We start from the raw sequence: 27,417 nt of genomic DNA, 5'->3' as shown, positions 1-27,417 counted from the left end.
TTTATATCCTTCTTCACATCACACCCTCCTCCTGCTTTGATTTTTTTAATATATAAAATCAAGAATGGAAACTGTTGATGATTTCATTGTGTCAGTACTATGCATAATTCAGATAATGAAGCAGCTTCTGCCTAGCCCACAGCAGGACACTGGATTGATAAGCATCTAGTGACATATCTCCTACAGATCTATAGTATCCAGCATCTACAGGGAATGGGAGGGAGTGCTGGTTGCATCAGAATTGCTTAAATATAATATTCTTGTACAAAATACACTAGTATTCCATGCATAAATCTTCAAATAAATTTCCCAGCGTTATGCCATGTCCCTATTATTTAAAATAAGAATGTTTTACACTGCAATTCTCTATTTTAGGGCCAAATGTATGAATGTAAGTCACAGCCACAAAAAAAAATTGACTGTCTATACTCAATATCGCCAGAAGTGCTAAGTCTTCAAAGGATGCTGCTGTTAATCAGCCTATAATCATCTTCGTGTATAAAATCAATGAAGTAAATGTGTTTTCACACTTATTTTACATAATATTTGAAACAAAATTCACTATTCAGCTTATTTTCCTAAAAATGACACAATCTTTAAAAAAAATCATTGCCTAACAACAGAGGATCCTCTTATTTGCCTAACAAATGAGAGGATGTTGTATCAGGTGAATAACCAGTCATCAATTACTTCCATTTAAAATCTCCCAGAGTTTCACAATCCAAAGTTTAAATAAACCATCCAATAAGCGCAACAGCATTGAAGAAACTCAACACATTCCCATACAATTGATTAACTAAGTTACAATTTAACTTGTCTGTTCCTGTGCACTGTGGTTCTGATATGTAGGCAGTTATTTTCAATACAGAAAATGCTGGAGGAATTCAGACAGTCTATGGAGAGAAATAAACAGTCGACCTCAGGGTATTGGCCTGAAACATCGACTGTTTTTCCTTCTGCATAGATGCTGCCTGTCCTGCTGAGCTCCTCTGGCATTTTGTGTGTGTTGCCCTAGATTTCCAGCAACTGCGCGATCCCTTCTGTTCACTAGTTGTTTAACTACCACTTCTTTTAAAGACCATCACTGAGGTGGATAAAACCTTGAAGAAATGCCTTCCAGGTATGCCTACTGTTTAGACTTGACATAGTCCTTATCTCATAATTCCAGACCTTTGTAGGAATGCTGGACTTCATTAAGGTGGCTTTCTGCTACCTTAAAGTAGTAGAATGTTTCAGCTAGTAAAGCTATTGCTTCATAGCTCCACCGATATGGGTTCAATCCTGATCTCCAGCCTGTGAGGAGTTTGCACCTTTCTCCCTCTGATGGTGCTCCGGGTGTTCTGGTTACCTCTCACATCACAAAGGGGTGCAGGTGGGGTAGGTCGATTAGCTAAGCACAAATTACACATGGAGCAGGGATAGAAAGTGCTCTGTGGCTCATCTACACAATCCGTTCTGGGCTGTATGTTCAAAGTTGCAAGAAGACCAATTGCTTTAGGAACAGAATGTATTTAGCTCAAGTCAAGTCACTTTTTATTGTCATTTCGACCATAACTGCTGGTACAGTACACAATAAAAATGAGACAATGTTTTTCAGGACTATGGTGCTACATGAAACAATGTAAAAACTACACTGAAACTACGTAAAACAACACAAAAACTACACTAGACTACAGACCTACACAGGACTGCATAAAGTGCACAAAACAGTGCAGGCAGTACAATAAATAATCGGCAATACAATAAAGACAATATGGCACAGTAGTTGGCAGTAGGTTGGTGTCAGTCTAGACTCTGGGTATTGAGGAGTCTGATGGCTTGGGGGAAGAAACTGTTACACAGTCTGGTCGTGAGAGCCCGAATGCTTCGGTGCCTTTTGCCAGATGGCAGGAGGGAGAAGAGTTTGTATGAGGGGTGCGTGGGGTCCTTCACAATGCTGTTTCCTTTGCGGATGCAGTGTGTAGTGTAAATGTCTGTAATGGTGGGAAGAGAGACCCTGATGATCTTCTCAGCTGACCTCACTATCCGCTGCAGGGTCTTGCGATCCAAGATGGTGCAATTTCCAAACCAGGCAGTGATGCAGCTGCTCAGGATGCTCTCAATACAACCCCTGTAGAATGTAATGAGGATGGAGGGTGGGAGATAGACTCTTCAATCCTCAGCTAGAATTCTCTTTGACTACAGTTAATTAGCATCCCCACCTTGCTTAATCAAATGGACTGGAGAAGTCCTGCCAATGTTGAAAAGTTAAGGAGATACAATTGAGTTCAATGAGATACACAGGCCCGAATGATCAGAAGTCATTGAGGCTTTTACTCCTTTCTTCTGTAAAATTAATTTTCCATCATTTGTCCTGGAATCTATCCAATACAAGGTTCCAAAGAAGTATCTTGCAAATATTTTTTTCAGAATCTGTCACACCTAACAATTAATCAAACAAAATAATTAATTCAACCTTCCTTGGCAACGATTCTGTGGTCTAAACAACCATTGTTACTGAGTGCATTTGCTCTATTGTTGACAATACATGAAGTACTTACTGGCTCACAACCAGTATCATGCAACTGTTATGAGATCTTCATGGTGTTTTTCATAACTCTAGTCAAATGTGTACCTCACTGTAAACTTCACCTGTTGTGTGGGTGAGTGGTAGAATCAGGGTGGAACTGAGGAAAGCTGGGAAAAGTAACAATGGGTTTAGTGCAGATAGGTGTTTAATAGTTGGCACAAGTTTGAAGGGCCAAGAACCCATTTCTCTGAATATATAATTTCCTTGAAGTTAAAGCCAAAGCTGTGGCAATATAGGGCTACTTACAAATGAAATCAGGAAGCATTTTCTCAGAGTTGTCGTGGAAATTAGTAACTCCTACCCTCTGGAAAGCTGTAAATAGGAAGAATTCTATGTTTTAAGAGATTGAGTGTTGGGACCAAATTATCTAGTAAGTATGGACCGAAGATAGGAAATTGGAAGCTGTGGTACAAACCAACCAGAATTTGCATGAATGGTGGAAAGACTTGAGGGGCTAAGTGACTTGATATAATGCTATTAGTTGAAGTCAACTACCATTTGCAGAGTCTTCAATAGCATTGAAAAGCAAGGCTGTAGCAACTCATAACAACGAAAAGGTAGCTCAAAATAGAAGAGTATTGATTATTCAATCTTGTGTTGCTTAGTTAGTGGGCTTGTTCCTGAATTATTCATGGCTGATAAAACAAAAGGGCTACTTATGCCTCGCGTGTGAATTTTAATATAAATGATAGAAGCTAACCATTTACAGTGTATCAATTGAAAGCTAAGCTCTGTGCAGCCAAGAGCTGCTCCTGACTAACTCCAGAGGCATTAGTGAGACCTGCTCTAACAGCAAACCTCTTAATAATAATTTTTGAGCAGTTATCTACATAGAAAAGTAAACTATCGATGAATATTTAAAAAGGAAATGCAGCACTTTGACAAGCAATTCATAAATGACAGCTTCCACAGGGGTCTGTGTTGGGGCTGCTTCTTTTTAACATTGTATGTCAGTGATTGATGCACCATCAATAACTCTCGGAGACGTGAGGCGAGATATAGGCTTTTATTGGCTGGAAGAAAGAACAAGCAGAAAGTGACCACCACACTGCATCCTGGAGACTGAGGAAGGGGGCTGTGCCTCCAATCGCCTTTATACCGGGGTCTGTGGGAGGAGCCACAGGAGCAGTCAGCAGTGGAGGTGTGTCCAGACAGGTATATGTAGTTCACCACAGTCAGTGATTTGCATGATGGAATCGATGATGTTGCGGCCGAGTTTGCGGATGATATGATGATAGGTGGAGGGGCAGGTAATGTGGAGGAAGCAGGGAGTCTGCAGAAGGATGTAGACAGATTAGGAGAATAGGCAAAGAAGTGGCATATAGAATACAGTGTCAGGAAGTGTGTGGTCACACACTTTAGTAGAAGGAATAAAAGCATGGACTTTTTTCTAAACAGGGAGAAATTTCAAAAAAAGGTATTTGGGAGTCTACGTGCAGGATTCCCTAAAGGTTAATTTGCAGGTTGAATCTGTGGTGAGGAAGACAAGTGCAATGTTAGCATTCATTACAAGAGGACCAGAATATAAAACCAAGCATGTAATGTTGGGGCTTTATAAGGCACTGGTAAGGCCTCCCTTGGAGTCTTGTGAGCAGTTTTGGGCTTCTTATCTGATAAAAGATGTGCTGGCATGGGAGATGGTCCAGAAGAGGTTCACGTGAATGATTCCAGGAATGAAAGGGTTAACGAATGTGGAGTTTGATGGCTCTGGACCTGTACTCACTGGAGTTTAGTAGAATGAGAGGGAATCTCATTGGAAGACCTTGATAGAGTGGATGTGGAGAGGATGTTTTCTGTGGTGGAGGAGTTTAGGACCAAAGAGCGCAGCCTCAGAATAGAGGGATATATATTTATAATGGAGATGAAGAGTAATTGTTTTAGTCAGAGAGTGGTGAATCTGTGGAATTTGTTTCCACATGCGGTTGTGGAGGCCAAGTGATTGGGTGTATTTCAGGCAGAGGTTGATAAGTTTTTGATTTGTCAAAGCGTGGTTACGGGGAGAAGGCAGGAGACTGGGGTTGAGAGGGAAATAGATCGGCCATGATGAAATGGGAGAGCTGACTTGATGGGCCAATTGACCTAATTCTGCTCCTATATGTTATGGTCTTATTCCATGCCGAATCTTCACATATTCACAATGAAATAGATGTGCTGTCGTCCTTTCTTTGTAATTGCATTTATGTACTGGAGCCAAGGCAGGCCCTCTGAAATGATAACAAAGAGCAATTTAAAGTTGCTGATCCCCTCCACCTCCAATCCTCCGATGAGGACCGACTCATGAACCTCCCTCCTCTTGAAGTTAATAATCAGCTCCATGGTCTTGCTGATATTGAGTGAGAGGTTGTTGTTGTGGCAGCACTCAGACAGGTTTTCAATCCCCTTCCTACACGCTGATTCATCATCACCTTTTATTCAGCCGGCGGCAGCTTTTTTGTGTTCTGTGTTTTATTTCTTGTTTTTTTTTATCTTAGATTGTAATTGTCTCTAAAATATTTGACTTTCAAGTCTTGTTCTTTTGCCTATCAGAACAGTATAAGTCAAAAACTGACGAAGCAAACTCTACCACTGGCTGCCAATCCTTTCTCCTGTTTTCTGAGAATGTTGTGACCTGGAACTCTGGAACTGCAATCCCCAGAACATTATTGATTAGCTTAATTGTCTAGTGCACAAAACCTTTCTAAGTTATAATATGTATTGCTGTCAATGGTTACCAGTTATGAAGGGTTTATAATTCAGAGTTATTTTAGTAGATTTCTCTCTAGTATTCGTCCTTGCTGAAAGCTCAGTCTGCTTTTGGTCAATGATTAATCATGCAAATGATCATTCTTTATAAAATAAATTAGCTGATCTGGCAATAGAAGGGCCACTATAACTGCTTTGATACTTCAGGGACAGATGAAAGCAAAAAAACCACTGATCGTCAGTATCTTCTGGCGAAACTTACACAAGGAGATAGAGTATAAAATAATAAGGAGTGGAAACAGTTTGTTTGGGCCACTGATTCCCACTGATAAACAAGTTACTTGCACAATTCCTCCGTAAATCCAATTTTTCTCCATTCATTGCCATCAATTATCCCAGATTCTACCACTCATCTACACACTAGGAGCAATTTTGCAGGGATCAGTTAACCTGCCAGCCCACACATCTTTGGAATAAGTCGAAGGGAAACAAGACACCGAATGGAAAACCAGGAGGGTGCAGAGGTGAGAGATGAATTGCGGTGGAAGGAGCTGTGTGTCACCAGCCCGCGTTGTTCCTCTGTGCCATCCAATGACATTGAATAAAGCTTGACTCTGATTTGGCTGTGAGGATCAACTATGCAATCAATTTTTAGAGTCATAGAGTCAATGGGACTTTCGGCTCAACTGGTTCATCCAACCAAGATGCCCATAGAAGCTAGTTGCATTTGCCCGTATTTGGCTCTTATCCATATACCTGTCCAAGTGTGTTTTAAATTTTATTATTGTACTGCCTCTGGCAGCTTGTTCCATAATGATAACCACCCTCTGAATGAACAGGTTTCCCCTCAGGTGTCTTTTAAATCTTTCCCTTTCCCCCTTAAACATATGCCCTTTAGTTTTTGATCCCCTTTCTCTTGGAGAAAAAAAACTGTGCATTCCCCCATCTATGCCTGTCATGATTTTTCTCCTCCACAAGGCCACCCCTCAGTTTCTTTTGATCCAAGAAATAAAGTCCTAGCTGCCCAGCCTCTCTGAATAATTCAGGCCCTCGCATAGAGTCATAAAATCATATAGTCATAGAGCACTATAGGACAAAAACAGGCCCATAAGCCCATCTAGTCCATGCCAATCTCATCAACCTGCATCTTCAACATAGACCTCCATACCCCTCCCATTCGGTGCTTGTCCAAATTTCTCTTCAATGCTGAAATTGAACCCGCATCCATCACTACCGCTGGCAACTTGTTCCACACTCTCAATAGCCTCTGAGCAAAGAAGTTTCCCCTCATATTCCCCTTAAATATTTCATCTTTCACCTTTAACCTATGAACTCAAGTTCTAGTCTCACCCAACCTCAGTGGAAAGTGCCTGTTTGCATTAACCTGTCTATACCACTCATATTTGTGAATACCTGGCAACATTTCAATGAATTTTCTTCACTCACTTTCCACCTAAATGATGCCTTTCCTATAACAGGGTAACCAAATCGGTACACGATATTCCAGGTGCAACCTCACCATGACTGATGAAGGCCTGCATGCCAAAGACTTTCTCCATTACCTTGTATACCTGCGACATCACTTCCCAGGAACTATGTACTCGTATTCCTGGGTCTCACTGTTCCAAAACCAGACCCAAGGCTCTACTGTTTATTGTGAAAGTCCTGCCCTACTTTGACTGCCCAAAATGTTCACAGTTTAGTTTACAGACAAAATGCTGGGCAAACTCTTTGACTTCCAGCATCTGCAGATCTTCTCTTGATCATGACTGTTTAGTTTACTCTAGTTATTCAGTTTACCTTTAAATCCAGAAAAGAAGCAATACCTTTGGAAGAGAGATAGACAAAGAATAACAACCAAATGCTAATGTTTGTAAAATTTATGCTTTTGGAAACTTTAAAATCTGAGCAATTAGATAAGGTTGATGACATCCCACTGATGTAACCACAGACTTAGTTTATGTCTTGTAATTTATGGCTTGCGTCAGAGGAGGAGAATAATGGTGATATGGGAGAATATTATCTGTGTATGGCTGTTAGTAAATCTTAATTATGTCAGTAAGTTACAGGCAGAACAATTACAGTCTGCTCTTCAAGAACCTGGGTGAGGAGTTCAATAGCAGCCTTAAATATATATTCCTGACAAATGAAAGGACTGAATAGCAAAATTTAATCTTCATCCACTGGTACTAACATTCATTTTAAACTACTAAGTGCCACTATCTTAGCAAACAAGGATTAGTAATGAATGGTTGATGTCAGTTTTGCTTCAAAAATTCCCACAAGATTTTTTCACTCTTTCCCAATTATGACACAAGTGACAGTCAAAAAACCATTGGTCTAAATTACCTCTGAACAGCTCACTGTGGAAGAAGCTGGCCTTCAGACGAGATAGTCATTGAGCAATATAGCATAGATACAGGCCCTTCAGCCTACCAGTTAGTCCTGATTTCCTGCCCATAACCCTCTAAACTCCACCCCTGCATGTACCTATCCCAGTCCTTCTTAAATTGTACTATTGTACCTGCTACATCCACTCTGCATTCCATACACTCAAAAGCTTCAGCATGAACAAGTTGCCTCTCAGGCTCCTTTTAAATCTTTCCCCTCCTAGCCTAAACATATGCCCCCTAGTTTTGAACTCCACTACACCGGGGAAAAACCTTTACCAGACACCTTATCTATGACTCTCATAACCGTGTGGGTTTCCTCCAGGTGCTCTGGTTTCCAAATAGAGCAGAAGTAAATCATTTTATTCTATAAAGTTCCACCCCGTTCTCCTACATTCCGAGGAAAAAAGACTGAACCTGGCCAACATCTCCCTATAACTCGAGCTCTTGAGTCCTGACAACATCCTTGAATATCTTCTCTGCACTCTTCCCAGTTTAACTACGTCTTTCCTACAACAGGGTGACCAGAATTGTACACAGTACTCCGATTGTGGCCTCGCTGTTGACTTATACAACTGCAACTAATGGCCTGACTGAGGAAGGCTCGCATGCTAAGGGCTTTTTTTTAACCACGCTGTATACCTGTGACACCGCAGATATAAAATCAGAGGCTGAATCGTGTGGCTGTAAACAATCCCATGACTGTGGCATCAGAATAGAAACAAATTGCTCCAAAGACAATTAAGTGCATTGAAGTGCAGTTGCAGGAGCAATATGAACACAGCAAGCACTCATGAAAAATCTATTTATCATCATATCGCTGCTTGTAATAGCTTGCCAGGCTCAAATTAGCTGTTGTATTTCCTTCATTACAATTGTGACTATAGTTCAGATGTACCTGTTTTAAAGGCTTGGGACTCCCTGTGGTTGGAAAGCATTAATTAAGAGTTAGACTTTTATTTTAAGCACAACAAATATTTACAACAATGCAATAAGTATTGATCTTAGTTTTCTGGCTGAGGTCAGCAAACCTGAGATGCTCACAGATTCTGTATAGCTCAGAGCCACACAGCACTGCATCTACAAAGTCATAAATTAACCAAGTCTTTTTCTTGAGAATGTACACGCGAGAAAATAATTAGATACCTCCTGTATCTAATAAAGTGGCCACTGAGTATATGCTTGTGGTCTTCTGCTGCTGTAGCCCATCCACTTCAAGATTCAACAGATTGTGCATTCAGAGATGCTCTTCTGCACACCACTAAGCACGTGGTTATTTAAGTTACTGTCTCCTTCCTGTCAGTTTGAACCAGTCTGGCGATTTGCCTCTGACCTCTCTCATTAACAAGGTATTTTTGTCCACAGAACTGTCGCTCACTGCATACTTTAGGTCTTTTTTGGTTTCGTACTATTGTCTTTAAACTCTAGAGATTGTTGTGCATGAAAGTCCCAGGAGATCAGCAGTTTCTGAGATACTCAAACCACCCCATCTGGCACCAACAATCATTCTACAGTCAAAGTCACTTAAATCCTATTTCTTCCCCATTCTGATGTTTGGCCTGAAAACCAACTGAATCTCTTGGCTATGCCTGCATACTCTTATGCATTGAGTTGTTGTCACATGATTGGCTGATTAGATATTTGCATTAACAAGCAGGTATACAGGTGTACCTAATAAAGTGGCCTAAAATCTAAAAGGTAAAATAAAAAGAAGCATTGCAAACAGCTGCAGACAACACTGAGGGCAAAATTCTTATTGTGTAATTGTGCAATGGTGACAAAGGCAAATCAGCAGTGATTTTACACATCAAGTTTTTCCAAACAAGGCGGCACCTATAACCAGCTTATGACTCGCTAGTCAGCATTTTGTTTAACCAGCCAGGATTATTTCAACTCACTGTATCATATGTTGTGATGCACTGGAAACTAATTTGATACAGAAATCCTGGCAATAGTGCACAATAACTGGAGCTGCTATTTAAATTTGTGTTGTTATGATTTGAATATTAGCAAAACATCAACAAAATGTTCATCTTGGTTATCAGGTTTGTGTTGAGATCTTTAGGCATTGTATAAGTGAAACCATTATCTATAATATTTAAAAATTGTAATTCATAATCAAATAGTATCAAAGGGCAGTCTAATCTATCAGACTGCAGGCACGTTGTCAATTGAACTGTCCAGCCTGATCTATACAATGGACTTTTATTCACATTTTCTGATTTGTTTCTACATTTCCCAAGGTGGTTTCTGGTCTGAAAGCTGTCACGAAGGATGGTAAACCCTGATGACACAGCCTTCTTTCAGTGCATTCTGCAACCTGGAGTTCTGCCTGTATTCTAAACCAATTTATTTATATGTCAAATGTCCTCAGTTCATGCTATTTACACTCCTGAAGAGGAAATGAATCAGGCCATGGTGACGGCTGCGTGACCATAGAGGTAGTCGGGGTCAAACCCTGCAGTATGACTTCTAGAAATCTTATGCTTAAACGGTGATGATGCTTTTGTGATGTATGAATCTCAAAATGGGAACAAAGAGATTGGCTGGAAATGGTTTATAAGGTCTGTGTAGACAAATAGAAAAGTGAATTTAAAATTGATACCATCCTCTGGCACCCTGACATAAGAAACTGCAGAATTTGATTCTGTCTCCTCCTTGGTAATCTTGGCAGATACAGCTTACAGATATGATTGAGCTTTCCTTCAAAAGTAAGTGGCAAAGTGAAAGGAGCCCTGATCTAGTTCATCCCCACGGTGCCATATCCTCTTGTTCACTCATTCTACATGTCTTTGGCTATTCAGTCAATTGCTGGCATTTCTCCTCTTCTATTTATTTTTCATGAAGCGCATATTATGTTCTCTTGGAATGAGATGTGGCATTTCTAGGCTGGCTATTGAAAGTGTCAGCCTAGAATAACACGGGGCTGGAAAATGAAGGCTGTAAAGGACCTGAGCACCAGGACATGGAGCACTGTGAGAAATGCCATGGCAATAGTATTCTAAATGAATCACTGGCTACAAACCAACAGCTGTTCAAATGTGACTCTGATTATTCACATTGCATAAATTCATAACTGTGTGAGTATTACTATTGAGCTCTTATCTCTAGCTGCTTCATCAGAAAACCTTTTAATTTCTGTTATATATTTGGTGAAATCTGTAAAATAAGGGCTACAGAAATTGTCCATGAGAAAGAAAGTTGTTATCATTGACTAACTGAGAGTATTATGACTGGTTGCATCATGGCCTATTATGGAAACACCAATGACCAGGAATGGAAAAAAATACAGAAAGTGCTGGATAGAGCCCAGTCAATGAGGGCAGCACAGTGGTGTACTGGTTAGCACAATGCTTTGCAGTACAGGGACCCGGGTTCAATTCCTACTGCTGCCTGTAAGGAGTTTGTCCGTTCTCCCCGTGATCGTTTGGGTTTCCTCCGGGTGCTCCGGTTTCCTTCAAAAGTCCAAAGACATATCGGTTGGTAGGTTAGCTTGTTATTGTAAATTGTCCTGTGATTAAACTAGGATTAAATCTGGGGATTGCTGGATGGTGTGGCTTGAAGAACGGAAGGGTCTATTCTGTGCTGTATCTCAATAAAAATAAAAAAAATAAAATAAAATTACAGGGAAAGCTCTCCCCAGCTTTGAGCTCATTTAAAAGAAAGCAGCATCCATCATCAAAGACCGACCCCTCGTCCAGGTCATTCTTGCTTCTTGCTACTACCATCGAGCAGGAGGTACAGGAGCACTGGGACCCACACCACCAGGTTCAGGAACAATTATTACCCTTCAGCCATCAGGCTCCTGAACCATCGTGGATAACTTCACTCACATCAACATTGAACTGATTCCAAAGCTATAGACTCACTTTCAATTCATGTTCTCAGTATTATTTATTTACTTTCTATTATTATTATCTGCATGATTTGTCTTCTTTTGCACATTGGTTGTTTGTCAGTCTTTGTTATTTATAGTTTTTCATAAATTCTATTGTATTTTTAAAAATTTTCCTCCAAATGCCTGCAAGAAAATAAATCTCAGGGTAGCATATGGTGATATACTGCATATGCACTTTGATAATAAATTTACTTTGACTTTGAAATTTGAACATTTTTTGTTCGTCAATCTTTGTTATTTATAGTTTTTCATAATTTCTATTGTATTTTTTTATCTTCCTCTAAATGACTGCAAGAAAATGAATCTCAAGGCAGCATATGGTGACATATATGTACTTTGATAATAAATTTACTTTGAACTTTGAAATTTTAATTTCCTTGTTGGGAGATTAGGATGGGGAGAGCAAATAGCACATTTAGGATATAAAGTACTGGATTTTGTTTAACAGCAGAACTAGGGTCAGCATAAACACTGCAAAATTGCAGTGTTCAGTCTGTGCAATGATAAAACCCTACCTGCTTCACACAATGCCACTGCAGCTCCCAAGCTGTGAGCTTGGTGGCTTGTCTTCCTCAGCTCTTCCTTTATCTCAGAGTATGTCTTAATTACATGCATAGGATTTGCAAGGGTGTGGTATACAGGGGTAAGATAATGTGGTGTGGTAGAAGAATTTCCACAGACAACCCAGTGTTTCCATTATTTAAAATAGATAACGGCTGCATGAAATCCAGTTAAATCCAGGATATTACATTAAAATTGATTAAATTGAAGGATAGTCCAGGCGATAGCCTATGACCCATTTGTTTGAATAAATTCTGGGCACCTGATCCACCAAGCAGTAAGATCCATTCCTGTGCATTCATACCTTCTATTTCAACTGTTTGTCCTGTTAAGTTTGTGGTTCTGAAGGGTTTAACCAGTGGATACATCTGGTAAGGTCAACATTTCAGATGTTTGGATATGAAGAGGAAAGTGAATTTGAACCTTATGGACTAAGCTTTCTAAAACTGGAAAAATAGGATACAAGAGCAAACATAAATTCACAGCCTGTAGCTTACTGTCTTTTTCATATCCCTGCCAGGCGTACAATGGAGATACTAGAGACTGTAGATGCTTGTATCTTCTGGTGGAACACTGAGGGTCGAGCAGCATCTGTGGGAGGAAAGATTTGGTCCAAACCCTGCATCAGAGCTGATCTCACCATTTCCTCAACCAGTTCCCCTCCACCAACACTCATCGCCCTGGCTGAATTGTTCTTAATACAAACAACTCCTTATAGAGTCATAGAGCTCTACAGCACAGGAATAGGGCTTTTGGCCCATCTAGTCCATGCCAAACAGGTCTCCTGCCTAGTTCCATCGACCTGCATCTCAACCATAGCCCTCCATACCCCTCCCATCCATGTACCTATCCAAACCGCTGTTAAATGTTGATGTTGAACCTGTATCCACCACTTCTGCTGGCATCTTGTTCCACACTCACACCACCCTCTCTGAATGAAGAAGCTCCTTCTCAGGCTCCCCTTAAATATTTCACCTTTCACCCTTAGCCTATGACCTCTGATTTTAGTCTCATCCAACCTCAGTGGAAAAAGCCTGCTTGCATTTACCCATCGAAACCTCTCATAATTTTGTATACCTTTATCAAATTTCCTCGCGTTCTCCCACACTCTAGCGAATACAGTCCTAACCTATTGAACCTTTCTCTGTAACTCAGGTCCTCAAGTCCTGGCAGCATCCTTATAAATGTTCTCTGCACTCTTTCAAACTTATTGCCATCTTTTCTGTAGGTAAGTGACCAGACTGCACACAAAACTCCAAATTTGGCCTCAGCAATGTCTTATACAACTTCAACATAAGATGTCAACTCCTGTACTCAATACTCTGATTTATGAAGGCCGTAAATCCTCCCATTTCCAGACCTAATGCAGGGCCTTAATCTGAAATGTTGACATTTCCTTTCCTTACGTAGATGCTGCTTGAACTGCTGAGTTTCGCCAACAGATTGATTGGTGCTCCACTCAAGCACCACTACACCTGGTGCTGTTTGCAGTTGTGCAGGTGGGGTCCAGCTACCTAATGTATTTTCCTGTTGTTTATTCCTGTTGCTGTTGCTTTCTGGCAATAAACCTGGTGGGAGCTGCTGAAAGTCTCTTGTTATTAGACAATGAAGTGGAGCTAATAGTTACCGACCCTGTTCAACATGACCCACGTCTCAGCTGAGGAATGTGAGAAAAAGTTTTCCTTACATCTTAGAAATTACCCTTCAATATGGGCATTTGGCACACATACAAGGACAATACAGCTGTTGATAATATAATTATGGGCATAAAAATGAGGACTAGCTTCCAAATGCTTGATGGCAATGTACCAACTATTTAACATTGTTTAATTTGCAAAATCGGACTAAATGCTTTAAAAAGTTGAGATTTTGTAGTTTAGATATGAAGTCTTCTTGGCTTAAGGCTACAGCTTGGTTGATGTTGTGATTTTGTAGTTTAGATAAGAAGTTTTCTTGGCTTAAGGCTACAGCTTGGTTGATGTTGTGATTTTTTTTCACTAAGATTCCTGCGAAGTGTGAACATCGAACAGTACAGCACAGTATAGGCCTTTTGGCTCACAATGTAAGATCAATCTAATCCTTCCCTCCCACATAACCCACCATTTTTCTTCCATCCTCGTGCTTATGGAAGAGTCTCTTAAATGACCTGAATGTATCTGCCTCCACCATCACCCCTGGCTGTGCATGTCATGTTCCTACATCTTTAAAAAAACTACCTGATATCCCCCCCCCCCCCAAACTTTCCTCCGATCACCTTACAATGATGCTCCCTCATCTTTACCCATTTCCACCCCGGGGAAGAGGCTCTCTGTGCCTCTTATCATCTTGCATACCTGTGTGTAAAATTATCTCTCATCCTCTTTCACTCCAATAAGAAATGCCCTGAAGGATTTTGGAACGTGTTAACTATGTTAAAAATGTTACTAATGCTGGAAAAAGGAGATAGAAACAATGCAGAATCCTCATACAGGAGTCATGACCTGAAACATCAGTCATTCCTTAGCCTCTACAAAATCAAAATCAGCGCAGTTCCTCCAGAAGTTTGTTTATTACTCCAGGTTCCAGTCTTTTGTTCCTCTGAAAACTGAAAATACTGAAGGGAATCAGCAGGCAAGGGAGCACCTGTGGAAAAGAGAAACCGATTAAATATTTCATTTCAAAGACCTCTCATCAGAACTGGGAAGGTGAGGGCATAAGTTACTTTTAAGATGCAGAGAAGCTCGAAAGTAAAGTTTAGAACAAAGAAGACAAAGGTTGGGATGAGGTGAGCATTGCTGATTCTGTTGTTTACCACCTGGTTGATAGATCAGGGCGAGCAATAAAGAGAGAGACCACTTCAAGGGGTACACACTCAGTGGCCACTTCATTTGGTACCTCCTGTACTTAATAAAGTGGCCAGTGAGTGTAAGTTCATTGTCTTCTGCTGCTGTAGCCCATTCACTTCAAGGTTCGGCATGCTGTGTGTTCAGGGAAGCTCTTCTGCACATCACTGTTGTAATGTGTGGTTATTTGAGTTACTGTCAGCTCGAACCAGGGCTGGCCATTCTCGTCAGAGCTCTCTCGTTAACAAGGCATTTTCACTCACAGAACTGCTGCTCTCTAGAATTTTTTGCTTTCCCCTCCATTCTCTGTAAAGTCTAGAGACTATTGTGTGCAAAAGTACCAGGAGGTTAGCAGTTTATGAGATATTCAAACCACCCCATCTGGCACCAACAACCGTTCTACAGTCAAAGTCACTTAGATCACATTTCTGCCCCATTCTGATATTTGGTCCAAACAACAACTGAACCTCTTCTGCTTCTTGTCAAGTTTAATGGTGGTTGGGAGACGAACATAAGATACATTACTGCTACCTACTGACTGGAGTATGGAACAAAGAGACAGGAAGTATACATGCTAAATTCCACCCCCTCCCCCTCAAAAACCTCAAATAATATCAGAAAGACTAATGCTTGCTTTTCAGAAAGTCAAATATGCACTTATATACATTACAATGACAGTGATATCTTAATAAATATTCTTACCAAGGGTTTTGGCTCAAAATGTCGACGGTACTTTTTTTCCATTGACGCTGCCTGGCCTGCTGAGTTCCTCCAGCATTTTATGTGTGTTACCATGTTAAAATGTGTCTGTCCCAAAGATCTCAATTTAGCAATTAGATGTTTCTTTCACACCTCATGGGAACTGCATTTAAACAATATATGCTGCACTGTTTCTTAACAAATGTGCTCCCTACAAGTGCCCATATCATGCACATTAATTCTGAACAAGGAATTATTCAACCTACTGTGTCTAATATGTAAATATGCAAGTATAAATTCTTTTCTCCTTTTATATCCATCTCTCATTATCCTCCGAATTTTTTATAAATGCTGTCCTTTTCCTTATCCCAACTTTGTTGCCAAAGTAATCAAACAAATTTTTAAAATTACTGCATTCTCCTTAGAGAATGTTGTTCCCACCCTAACTTGTATCTTCCTATCACATAAACAATCTTGAAACCGATTGAACATTCTACCATGTATTTCCATCTTTTACAGTTTAAGCAGCCACCCTTGTGTCCATTACATATCATAAGCTTTTTCTACATCAAATAAAACTGCTACCACTGGTACTTTATTAAGTTGGACCTTAGGAATATCAGATTCGAAACTTAATACTGAGTCCATGGTCATTCTCGCTTTACAAAATCCAGATTGGTATACAGCTAATTTTCCACTACTTTTCACAAACTAAGAAAGCCTTGCTATTACCATTCATTCCATTATCTTACAGACATGTGAAGTTACTGAAATAGGTTTATAACTGCAAGGATCTGATTGATCTTTATCAAGTTTCAATGTAGGGATAACAACTGCTAACCTGCAGGAAGTCACCCTTCAGCCCATATTGTATTAAGGAATTTTAAAAACAACATAAATTTTAAATCTGATAACTGTGTAAACATATTATAACAAATATCATGTTTCCCAGGTGATGTCTGACCAGTGCTGTTAATAGCCCTGTTAAGTTCAGACAATGTAAATTCAATAACCAAACAGGAACTGAAACATACATTTTTTTCTCAGCAATCTGAGAAACCATATACACTGACATACGTATTTGCTAATAATTTTGCTTTTTCAGAGTTAGTAACTGCAACCTTCTCCCCACCGTACAAAACCATCAAGTTTCCTAACTCCCCCTATTTTCTGTATCAAACCCCAACCCTCTCCTACCTGGATCACTTTCCCAATGCTATCACAATACATTCTGCAATACATTTTCTTTGCCCTTCTCACTACTTTTCTAACTATAGCTTGAGCTCTTTTACCTTGTATGAAAGATGAATAGGAGTAACATTGCCTAACTTTCCGAAAAGCTTTATTCCACTCCTTCACAACTCTTTTACATTTCTCCGTCCGCCAGGGAACAGCTCTCCTTTTATTATCTCCCAGCGATCTGGGAATTGCTTCCAGAGCTGTTGAGTTGAGTACAGAGCTCAAGGTATTATTACTCAACTCGATATCCTCCAAAACCCAATGATCAGGAGATCTGCTTTCACATAAATCATCAAATACATCCCAAGTTGCCTTATTAAAATTCCATCTGGGGACACGAGAACCTTTCCTCTGATACACATCTATTCCCATTGTACAGATAAAGGGGAAATCATCACTCCCCACTGTTGTATCTTTATATACTTCCCAGTTACACAGACTTGCTCAGATACCAGTGTCAGATTTGTAGCAGAAACTGTGTTGTTAACTAGATTTATCCTTGTACTCCTACCATCATTCAAGCACACACTTTCCTTCCAGAAAGCCTTCCGCCACCGTCCCACTCACGTGTCACAACAACCCCACATGAGCATTAAAATCCCAATACCATACAATCTTATTTTTCCCACCTCCATCAACACACTTTTCTTACCTAAATTTAAGCCTCAATTGACTCATAAGCAACCCCAATTTTGATTACTCTATGTATTATTCCATTTTTGACAAAGGTAGCCACTTCTTCTCTATTACCCATTTTCCGATCACATCTTATCATCAACCTAACTTTGTATCTTAAAACTTAGACGAGATTTCAACCAGGTTTCCTGTACACATATAACATCAGGTTTATTTGGTAAATCTTCAATAAGGGCTCCAAAGGTTATGAGGAGAAGGCAGGAGAAAGGGATTGAGAGGGTTAATAAATCAGTCATGATTGAATGATCGAGAACTCGATGGGCTGTATAGCTTAATCCTGCTTCTATGTCTTAGAAGCAGAATTACAAAAAATGACGTACAATGACAGAATTACATTAATGACATTAAGTAGTCCTTCTTGCTACTTAAAGAGCTTCCTCTGCTGGTTAGAGTGGACAAACAGGAGAATGGCCTCCAGCTTTTACTCCTCTTTTGGACTGAATGGGATGACAGGACAGTTCCAACACGGAGAAGCCAATGCTCTCTTCATCTTGAAGTTGGTGTGCGGCATATCTCCAATCTGGTAGCTCCATCTTGGTTTCATTTCACTGCTGGAAGATGTCAGTTTGTTTGAATTTGCAAATTAGCAGCATTGTAAAGCAAGTCTCTATGCACCCAGGAGCATAGAGTGTTGGAATAAATTGAGTAATGATGCTTGTGAAGCATCCTGATCAGTTACTGTCTCGATGCCAACTGGGCATTGATTCCCCCTGTGTTTCTCTGCCACTCAGTCAGCTTTAGAGCAGTCAAGGCTGTGTGCTTATCCCCCTTGTTTACTCACTTTATACCTATCATAGCAAGTCATAGTTAAGTTTGCTTATGACACCATTGTTGTTGATAGAGTCAAAGACTGTGATGCATCAGCATATAGGAGAGAGAATGAAAATCCCACTGAGTGGAGTCACAACAACAACCTCTCGCTCAATGTCAGCAAAACCAAACCGCTGATTCTAAACTGCAGGAGGAAGAAGCTGGAGCAGCTTCCATGAGGATTGGGCCCATGAGCCAATCCTCATTAGGGGATCAGAGGTGGAAAGGGTCAGTAGGTTTAAAATCTTGATGTGATACTGCTTGGTATGGAACCACCAATGCCCATGAAAAGAAGGCTACAGAAAGTGAAGGATGTATTACAGGCCATTCCCTCCTCACCAGCGAGTACATTTAGATGGAGCACTACCTCAAGAATCATTAGCAGCATCCATTATCAAAGACAGCCACCATCCAGGCCATACCCTGTTTTCACTACTACCATCAGGCAGGAGGTACAAAGGCCTTAGGTCTCACACCTCTAGGTTCAGAAACAGTTATTAGCCTTCAACCTTCAGGCTCCTGAGCCAGTGTGGATAACTTCACTCACCTCAACATTGAACTGATTCTATGACCTACAGTCTCACTTTCAAGGACTCTTTACAACTCACGTTCTCAGTATTTTTTTAAATTTGCACAATTTGTATTCTATTGCACATTTGTTGTCAGTCTTTACTTATGTATAGATTTTTTTTCAGAAATTCTGTTGTATTTCTTTATTTTCTTACCTGAATCTCAAGGTAGTAGTTAATAGTAACATATACATACTTTGGTAATAAATTTACTTTACTTTGAACATCTTCACATCTGCGAACTACATTAATCTGCTCACTCTTTGGGCAATTTCAGAATCAGAATTAGAATCGGGTTTATTATCACTGGCATATGTCATGAAATGTGTGCTTTGCAGAATCAGTTCAATGCAATACATACAATATACTGTAAGTTGCAAAAATAGTGTTCATGGGTTCTTGGTCCATTCAGAAATCTGATGGCAGAGGGGAAGAATCTGTTCTTAAAATGTTGAGTGTGTGCCTTCAGGCTCCTGTACCTCTTCCTGACAGTAGTAATGAGAGGAGGGCATATCCTGATGTTGGTGGTGTTTGTCTAATTCTGCAAAAAAATGGAAATGAATGCTAATAATATTAAAAATAAACTATATTTAGTACAGCAAGATGAATTGATTTAAACCTTCTGCTTCACGAATCTATCCATGGACTGTGGCCAGATCAAAATAAGGAGTCGCCCTTTCAAGTAGAGCTGAGATGAAGTAATTTCTATGAGTGTGTTGAAAGGTTTTGGAAATCTCTCCATTAAAGGTAGTGGAAACACAAGACTTTGAATGTTTTATACAGATTGATGGATTCTTGTTAAGCAAGCTCACTGGGAAAATGAGCATGTGAATTTGAGATTACAGTTAGATCAGCCATAATCTTATTAACTGTTGGGGAAGGCAGGTGGGTCTAAATCCCTCCACTCCTGTTGCTATTTCAAATATTGTCTGAATTGTCCCTAGTACTCTGATTCGTATTTATTACACAAACAACATCACTGAAAGAGTTATCATATGCTAATGTATGAGGAATATTTGAAAATTCTGGGCTTGTGCTCAGTGGGGTTCAGAGGTTGAGGGGGATCCTACTAAATACCGAAAGGCCTACATAGTGTGGATGTGGAGCAGATGTAGGAGCGTCTAGGATCTGAATGTGCAGTGTCAGAATAAAGGAACACTCTTAAAACTGAAATGAAATTTCTTCAACCAGAGGAATTAACACCATAAATCAGCCAGTTGCTTTGTTATGTCTGCCCTCTCGCAGTGAAATGGGGACACCTCTTTTTCCCTTATTAGGGAGGGAGGGAGAGCCTGTGGTATGTTGAATTACCGGGTGAACGAGTGGGCTTTGGAGTACTGCAAGTCTGTTTTTATTGATGCTTTGTGTACGCTTGAGTGCTCGGTGGAGGGTGCTGATGCTTTGTGCTGGTGGGGGGGGGGGGTCATTGCTTTGCTGCTGCTTACGTGTGGGAGGGGGGAGCTGGGGGTGGGCTGTGGGGTTCTAACGTTTAACGGTCATTCATTCTTTGGGGCACTCCTCTGTTTTCGTGGATGTTTGTGAAGAAAAAGCATTTCAGGATGTATATTGTATACATTTCTCTGACATTAAATGCACCTTTGAAACCTATTGAATCTGTGAAATTCATTGCCACAGAGGGCTTTGGATGCCAAACCTTTGGGTATACTTAAGGCAGAGATTAATGTGTTCTTCGTTGATAAAGGGGGTTAAAGGGAGAAGGTGGGAGAATGGGGTTGAAATAAACTTTGGCCACAATTGAACGCTGTCATTCCTTCTTTGCACTTCAAGGGTACATCATTGTTAAGTGCTTTTAAACATCCTGAAACTGTGATATATCAATTGCGGAACCCCCTTCACTAAACTTGCACTTTTCCCCTCCTTTCAGATCGCAGCTGCGGTTGCCAGAGGTGCCACAGAGTGTGGGCTCCGTCGTGGATTGGAGGATTTCCAGGATTATGCCGGTGCCCCGGAATGGAGCTGAGGATCCTGCTCCTGCGGCACTCTGTCGCCATGTGGCTGCTCCTACAAAGCTTTGTCCTGATGATCTTCTGCTTTAACTCAGCAACGACGTGTCCGAAAGGCTGCTACTGCTCGGACCCGGACAAGAAACTGACTGTCCGCTGCAGCGACATGCACCTGAAGGAGGTCCCCAGGGACATTCCAAACAACACTCGGAAGCTCTACCTTGATTCCAATCAAATAACTTCCATTCCGCATGAGATCTTCAAGAATCTGCACGAGCTGGAAGAACTGGACCTGTCCAATAATGCCATTCAGCACTTGGAGTTGGGCGCCTTCCGAGGGCTAAATGAGAGCCTGAAGTTTCTGAACCTCTCCCACAATAAACTGGTGACTGTCAACAAAGAAGTCTTCAGCAAACTGAAAGCAGTTATTAAACTTTCGGACAACCCCTGGTTTTGTAACTGCGACCTGCAGGAAATGATCAAGACGGTTACTGTCAAGGTCGAGTCCACCAATGACATCATCTGTGCGTCTGCTTACCCAGAGGAACACACAAAGAAATCCTTCCTGGAGGTCGCCCACCACGTCAACTTCTGTAACTTTCAGAAAAAGACGACCGACGTGGCAATGCTGATCACCATGTTTGGCTGGTTCACCATGGTCATCTCTTATTTGGTGTACTACGTCAGGCAGAACCAGGAAGATGCCAGGCGCCACCTTGAGTACCTGAAGTCGCTTCCCAGCAAGCAGAGGAAGTCAGAGGCATCCTCCACCATCAGCACAGTGGTGTAACAATGTACTTCCAATCCTTGCCACTGGGGTGTGTGGGGTGGGGGCAAGCTGACATAAAAACACAACTATCTATTGGCTCATGATCCATGACACTGGAAAGGTGGAACTGGGAAGATCAGTTCTTCTAGACCAGTGGATCATAACTCTGACCTCTTCTCCTGATCTACCAAACTGAATCATTTAAAAATTAGTTGCCAAAAGCAAATAGTAATGAATTCACTGGATATGGCAGTACATTACACAGTACTGTACTCAGATTAAGAGGTCACAGTCCAATGTGTACTGTTGATAACATGCTCCTCAGAGCCAAGGAAAGAATAAGGAATTAGTTTGTAGCTGAGAGGAAAGAAGCCTGTGACTTCAATGTGTCCTGAAAGATATTATTTTGTTTTAACAGTCCAAGTTTAATAACTTGGCCTCCTTTCTCTCCCAGTCTCTCTCCCCACTGTGTCCAATCTGCAGGTATGCTTCTGAAAGACAGACAAACAAGATGACAATAGCCACCCTGTGCAACCAGACGTGGTCATTTGAGGTTGTGGCTATTTTAAGGTCTCTTTATGGAAGATCACACTGCATCAGAGATGAAAGATTACACAGAGATTAGCTTTATTTGTCACATACGCATCAAAATATCGACATGCAGTAAAATGCGTTGTTTGCGTCAATGACCAGCACGGTCTGAGAAGTGGTGGGGGCAGCCCGTAAGTGTCGCCATGCTTCTGGCGCCAACATAGCATGTCCACAGTTCACTAACCCTACCCCATATGTCTTCGGAATGTGGGAGGAAACCAGAGCACCGGAAGGAAACCCATGCAGTCATGGGTTTAACATGCAAACTCCACACAGACAGTGGCGGGAATTGAAACCTGATCTTATAGCTGGCGCTAAAAAGTGTTACGCTAGCCACTATACGCTCTCGTGCTGCCCACCAAACATTAAAGTAATAATTGGCTTTGAACGTGATATTGATAGACGATCTTAGACGCTGTATGGCAAATACTTTTATCTTTCATTATAACTCCCATCATTTTACACATTTTTGGCAGTCTGTTGGTCTAATCTCTTAATCAAAACAGCTGAAGGCCACAAAATCAGAAACAGAATCAGGTTTATAATCACTGACATATGTCACAAAATTTGTTATTTTGCAGTGGAATACATAAAATATACTATAAATTACAAAAATAAATTATATATATATATATATATATATATATATATATATAATATAAATAAGTAAGACAAAAAAGAGAGCAAAAATAGTGAGGTAGTGTTCATGGGTTCATGGCCTGATGGCTTCCCTATGTCATCTAACTTGCTTGAACCTTGCTTGCACAGCTGACAAATAGAGCAGAGACTCTACACGACTCTATAGCCAGCTTCATTTTGGCCAGTCTGAAAAGGGTGATTAAAAAGTAGCACTCATGACAGAAGTGATGCAGAGCTGGCCGTATGAATCTGAGGCTGAGTTTATGAACCAATATGCTAAAAGGACCTAGTGGGTCATGCAGCATCAAAACTCTTATCCAGACACCTGTATGACCTTGCAGTCCAGGAAGCTGCGACATGCACACCCTCACCCACTGACTTGGTTTCAAAATCATGTTTGGAGATATTGAGGAATGGGATTAAAAGAATGCTCCCTTTTGCACACAAAGATATCGCTGAAAACCATGGATCATGACCTAATATGTTTACTATCTAAGGTCATGGAAGTGATCAGGTGCACAGAGCTCGTTCAGGCAAACAAGAAATGCAGACCTGTAATGTCGGATGGTAACTTAGGAAAGAGAAGTCGCAGGTGCAGCCAACAGCTTTGAACTTGGGAAGAGAAGCAGTAAGGCATTACCATACCTAGAGCTGTTGCTACCTGGTGTTTCACTTGGTAATTAAATGTAACACATTTAACCAATGAGTTATGAAGACAGGTTAGAACTAACCAATATACCCACTAACAAATAGCATTGGAATGGTTTTCCTGCTCGCCTCTTCAGAGCGAAAGCACCAAGATCGAAACAGCTCTGCTTTTAAAAGAATTAACCAAACTTGTACCTTTAGAGAGCAAGAACCTTTGGCATTAGTGGACTCAACTAACACTCCACAAATGCAGAACAGAAGATGAGCCTCACTAATGAAGCTATAGCCAGCATGGTGAGGTATAGGCTGCTGGAATAATTTGGGAAAATTCATCTTTGCTTGTTAGTGTTAAATACTTGTGAGATTTATCAACTGTTGGTCCTAATTGTCTCTTGACATTCAGTTCCATTGACTTTAATGCATATAAATGTGTGTAGTGCTGCTGACTCAAGGTTGATTTCTCCACCTCAGCCTTTTCAGACTGATCCCATTAAAGGGAATAGAACAAGGTGCTGAGTTCCTTCATTACAGCAGTGATTTCCTTTCAAGATATAATTTCATTAAGAGTAAACGGTGGTAAAACTTTGCTGGTCAAGGAACAACTTTTGAGAGGTGGTACTCTTTAAAAAAAAGAGTAAGTAAGAATTTCACATTGATGACTTTTGATGACTTTTCATCAGCTGTAAAATGCTTTGGGGCATTTCCAAGCCATAAATGACATTATTATTTAAATAAATATTCCCCCGTTTTAATTGCTTTCACATTTAAGAATTAGTCTGGGTTTCTCCAATGAGCTCAAATTGCACCATCTGGATCTAATGTGATCTAATATTTCTGTGCTTACTGTATAGTTTGTAAGGACACACTAGAAAATGCAGCATGAAAATTTCTCAATATTGCACAAACTATTTATAAAAGTCAGACATTGTACCTAACATTGAGTTGCAGCCATTCCCCTCAGTACCCCGCAACTAATACTTCGGCCTTACAGTGAAAGAGTCTGTGATTTTCAAATTGTATTTTTCAACCTATGTAATACTAATTGGCTAATCAATAAAGTTTTTAAAGATTCTATTATCAGAGTTATTTGTTTTAAATCGTGTATTGCTCATAAAGAAGTCTTTTCACTAAACATACACAAAATGCTGGTGGAACGCAGCAGGCCAGGCAGATCTATAGGAAGAAGCACGGTCAGTCCTGACGAAAGGTCTCGGCCCAAATCGCGACCGTGCTTCTTCCTATAGATGCTGCCTGGCCTGCTGTGTTCCACCAGCATTTTGTGTGTGTTGCTTCAATTTCCAGCATCTGCAGATCTTGTGTTTGTGAAGTCTTTTCAGAAAATCAGTTAGGTTACAAATCTCTTGAGAGAGCCAATTTCTTCAGCAAAAACTGAACTAAGACAAGAGTTGATAAGGTTAAAATTCAGCTGAAGCTCCCATTAATTAAACGCTGGATGGAAACTTCAACCCCTTCAAACTTCACATTACTGGATTCCATCCATAACTATTTTCTCCTCTTGTCATGATGTCTCTTGCCCACGAATGTTTTCCAGACTTTTTCTAAGAGCAAGGGAACCAAGAATTTGAGGGCATAGATTTAAAGTGAGAGGGGAAAGATTTAGAATTAACCTGAGGGGTAACTCTATCACCCACTGGGTAATCAGTTTATGGAATGAACAACCAGAGGAAGTGATTGAAGCAGGTACATTAACAACACCTAAAAGCCATTTGGATAGGAACGAGCTTAGAGGGATATGGGCCAAATGTGGGCAAATGGAACTAGTTTATATAAGCATTTTGTCCTGTTTCCATGCTGTATGACTCTATATCCCACATAATTATAGGCATTGCTTGGGACCATGGAGTGTTTTTAGGTCTGGGTCTGGGCCTTTGATCTGGAAAACGTGAGTAGTGTTAAAGGAAAACGTGAGTAGTGTTAAAGCTGTGGAAAGTGGTGATGCACCATCAATAACTCTCTCTGAGACGTGTGGCGAGATATCGGCTTTATTGACTGAAAGAAAGAACAAGTAGTAGTTGACCACCATACTACATCCTGGAGACTGAGGGCCGGGCTCAGGCCTCAATCGCCTTTATACCGGGGTCTGTGGGAGGAGCCACGGTCAGTGGGAGGAGCCACAGGAGCAGACAGCAGAGGACGTGTCCAGACAGGTATATGTAGTTACCACAAGTGGCCAGTGAGTGAGTGGGCCAGTGAAGGAGTGGAGATTTGAGGCTTTGACTCGAGAGACTCTGGCAGTTTTGGCAGTTGGACTGTGCAATCAAGTCAATATTCAAGATCTGAATAGCTCAGACTCAACAGAAAGCAGCTGATTGGGCAATCGAGGTCAGGTGACCAAGCAGTTTGAAAAGCTCAAACAAATAAATAGAGGGTTACCTCAAGCGGAGCGGCCTGTGGAAAGCGACCAGTGAAGGAGTGGAGATTTGAGGCTTTGACTCGAGAGGCTTCGACGAGAAGAGGCTGAGGACGAGCTTCACTCCAAGTGAGGTAATGCTGGGTAAGTTCCTTTCAAATGAGAAAGTTTCAAAAGTTGAGGCAAGTATTGGGTAGGTGATGGCAGCTGAGATCGGCCCCGTGGTTTGTTCATCCTGCAGCATGTGGGAAATCAGGGATACTTCCAGTGTCCCTGACGACTATGTATGCAGGAAGTGTGTCCAACTGCAGCTTCTGGCAGACCGCATTGAGTGTCTGGAGCTGCGATTGGATTCATACTGGAGCATCCGCGATGCTGAGAAAGTCGTGAATAGCACGTTCAGTGAGTTGGCCACACCGCAGGTAAAGGCTACACAGGCAGGAAGGGAAGGGGTGGCCACTAGACAGTGTAGCAGTAGGCAGATAGTGCAGGAGTCCCCTGGGGTCATCTCCCTCCTAAACAGATATACTGTTTTGGATACTGTTGGGGGAGATGTCTCATCAGGGGAAGGCAGCAGCAGCCGAGTTCATTGCACCATGGGTGGCTCTGCGGCACAGGAGGAAAGGAAAAGGAGTGGGAGAACTATAGTGATAAGAGATTCGATTGTAAGGGGAATAGATAGGTGTTTCTGCGGCCGCAAACGAGACTCCAGGATGGTATGTTGTCTCCCTGGTGCAAGGGTCAAGGATGTCTCTGAGCGGCTGCAGGACATTCTGGAATGGGAGGGTGAACAGCCAGTGGTTGTGGTGCACATAGGTACCAACGATATAGGTAAAAAATGGGATGAGGCCCTACAAGGTGAATTTAGGGAGTTAGGAGATAAACTAAAAATTAGGACCACAAAGGTAATAATCTCTGGATTACTACCAGTGCCACGTGCTGGTCAGAGTAGAAATAGGAGGATATTTCAGATGAATATGTGGCTTGAAAAATGGTGCAAGGGGGAGGGATTCAAATTTCTGGGGCATTGGAACCAGTTCTGGGGGAGGTGGGACCGGTATAAACAGGACGGTCTGCACCTGGGCTGGACTGGAACCAATGTCCTAGGGGGAGCGTTTGCTACTGCTGTTCAGGAGGCTTTAAACTAATGTGGCAGAGGGATGGGAACAAGTGCAGAGAGACAGAGGGGTGTAAAATGAGGGTAGAAGCAAAAAGTAGTAAGGTGAAAAGTAAAAGTGGCAGGCAGGCAAATCCAGGGCAAAAAGCAAAAAGCGCCACTTTTCAACATAATTGTATAAGGGCTAAGAGTGTTGTAAAAACAAGCCTGAAGGCTTTGTGTGTCAATGCGAGGAGCATTCGTAACAAGGTGGATGAATTGAATGTGCAGATAGTTATTAATGAATATGATATAGTTGGGATCACAGAGACATGGCTCCAGGGTGACCAAGGATGGGAGCTCAACATCCAGGGATATTCAATATTCAGGAGGGATAGACAGGA

At 41.1% G+C, this 27,417-nt stretch overlaps 1 protein-coding gene across 3 annotated transcripts in view; it reads left to right on the top strand.

The window, feature by feature from the left end:
- The window catches only part of lrrc3ca (leucine rich repeat containing 3Ca), a 59,498-nt gene extending 34,878 nt beyond the window's left edge, over positions 1–24,620 (top strand). For all 3 annotated transcript variants that reach the window (XM_073071416.1, XM_073071415.1, XM_073071417.1), the window contains one exon: positions 20,821–24,620. In XM_073071416.1, the coding sequence (XP_072927517.1) occupies positions 20,907–21,689 (783 nt within the window). In that variant the 5' untranslated portion in view covers positions 20,821–20,906 and the 3' untranslated portion in view covers positions 21,690–24,620. The remainder of the gene's footprint in view (positions 1–20,820) is intronic.
- Positions 24,621–27,417: the final 2,797 nt, after the last annotated feature.

This window comes from Hemitrygon akajei, chromosome 18, assembly GCF_048418815.1.
Source record: "Hemitrygon akajei chromosome 18, sHemAka1.3, whole genome shotgun sequence".
Classification (NCBI taxonomy): domain Eukaryota; kingdom Metazoa; phylum Chordata; class Chondrichthyes; order Myliobatiformes; family Dasyatidae; genus Hemitrygon; species Hemitrygon akajei.
The sequence above is the reverse complement of the archived record's forward strand: the minus strand, read 5'-3'. Positions and strand labels throughout refer to the sequence as shown.